A 1,302-nucleotide genomic window follows, 5' to 3' on the forward strand; every position below is an offset into this window, starting at 1 on the left:
AAGACCTATTTGTAAGTTGAAATAGCAGCAGAATATGTTTCATTCATGGTGTAAAACTTGCTTCACATTTGAAAAGTTATAATCATAAACATTTTACAATGCATGTGAGAGGTATTGTGCAATGCACTATTGAAACTTGTTTTTAATTTCAAATACTAACCAAAAAACAGTTGTTCTCATGAATCTTCAACTATGAATATTAGCAATAAACCATTCAGCAAGATGTATCATCATAATTTGTAATGATGCTTCTATATAAGAATTCTTAACCCTCACAATTTGTTTTCCTAAAAAGTAATTGGGACAACAATGAACATAAAAATGCATGAAACAAAAGACACAGTTTAACCATTTTCAGAAGAAGAAGAAAGTGAGAGGCCAGAAAGAGGAGACAAAATTCATGCCATGAATAGGAGGACGAACTTCCCCTCTTAAGAAGTTTCCCCAGCTGCCATGAATAGAAAACAAAACTGGTTTAATGCAGTAATGCCAAATTTGTGTCATTATACTTAAGGAAAGTAATATTAAGCAAAATTTGATTGCAGAGGAAAGCAAAGATGAGAGGAAGAGTAGTAAATCAGTCATATTATTCTGCTTTCATGAAACACTTGATTTCGATATTTCATTCTGTATGCTTGTAATTAATTAGAAGTGGTATTTATGACACACTTGGTTATAACAAATTATTTGGAAATTCTTTATTAGAGGCTGGCATAAAAAAATCCAGAAGAACAGAGAAGACAGTTAGAAAGGCAAAAAAATTACTCAGTTGTTGGTATCTTTAAGAATTGTTTATATTCTTAAGGACATAAAAGGTTAAACAAGGTTATTGAAATACTGATTTAAAATGTAAAAGAGAGAGTAGGCGAGAAGGAGGACAAGTACATGAGGGGAGAAGAAATCTGAAAAAGAAGTTAGATGAGGGGAAGAGGGAGAAAAGAAAGAAAAATGCCTCATCATAGCTTTAAATAAATACACTGGTACAAGAGGACAGATGAAAAATATAAAGTGTAGAAGTTGTTTCAATTTAGTATTCAGATTTTGTTACAGCCCATACAAAACACTTGTAACAGGTCTTTGAAAAAAAGTTTTAATTATTTTCTTACTTGCCTCCAGGTAAATATAAAAGATGCTCTGCCTCAGCAAGTATGCGGACCATGTATTGCGAAGCTGGACGAGGTGGTGGACTTTATGGATGCAAGTCAGACTACACAGATAAAGCTCAGGAACCAGCTGAAAGGTAAATGAAAAGGAATTTATGTAAAGAGGAACAGTAACTGAATAGCCCTTTCAGAGTTAACA

General features: G+C 32.9%; 1 protein-coding gene across 1 annotated transcript in view; it reads left to right on the top strand.

Moving 5' to 3' along the window:
• LOC119587416 (zinc finger protein 358-like) overlaps positions 1–1,302 on the top strand; it is a gene marked incomplete at its 3' end in the record, with an annotated part of 14,558 nt that overhangs the window by 729 nt on the left and 12,527 nt on the right. Inside the window, 1 exon segment of the mRNA XM_037936152.1 lies at positions 1,117–1,240. Coding sequence (XP_037792080.1) covers positions 1,117–1,240 — 124 coding nt within the window.

Source organism: Penaeus monodon, chromosome 22, assembly GCF_015228065.2.
Source record: "Penaeus monodon isolate SGIC_2016 chromosome 22, NSTDA_Pmon_1, whole genome shotgun sequence".
Taxonomy (NCBI): Eukaryota; Metazoa; Arthropoda; class Malacostraca; order Decapoda; family Penaeidae; genus Penaeus; species Penaeus monodon.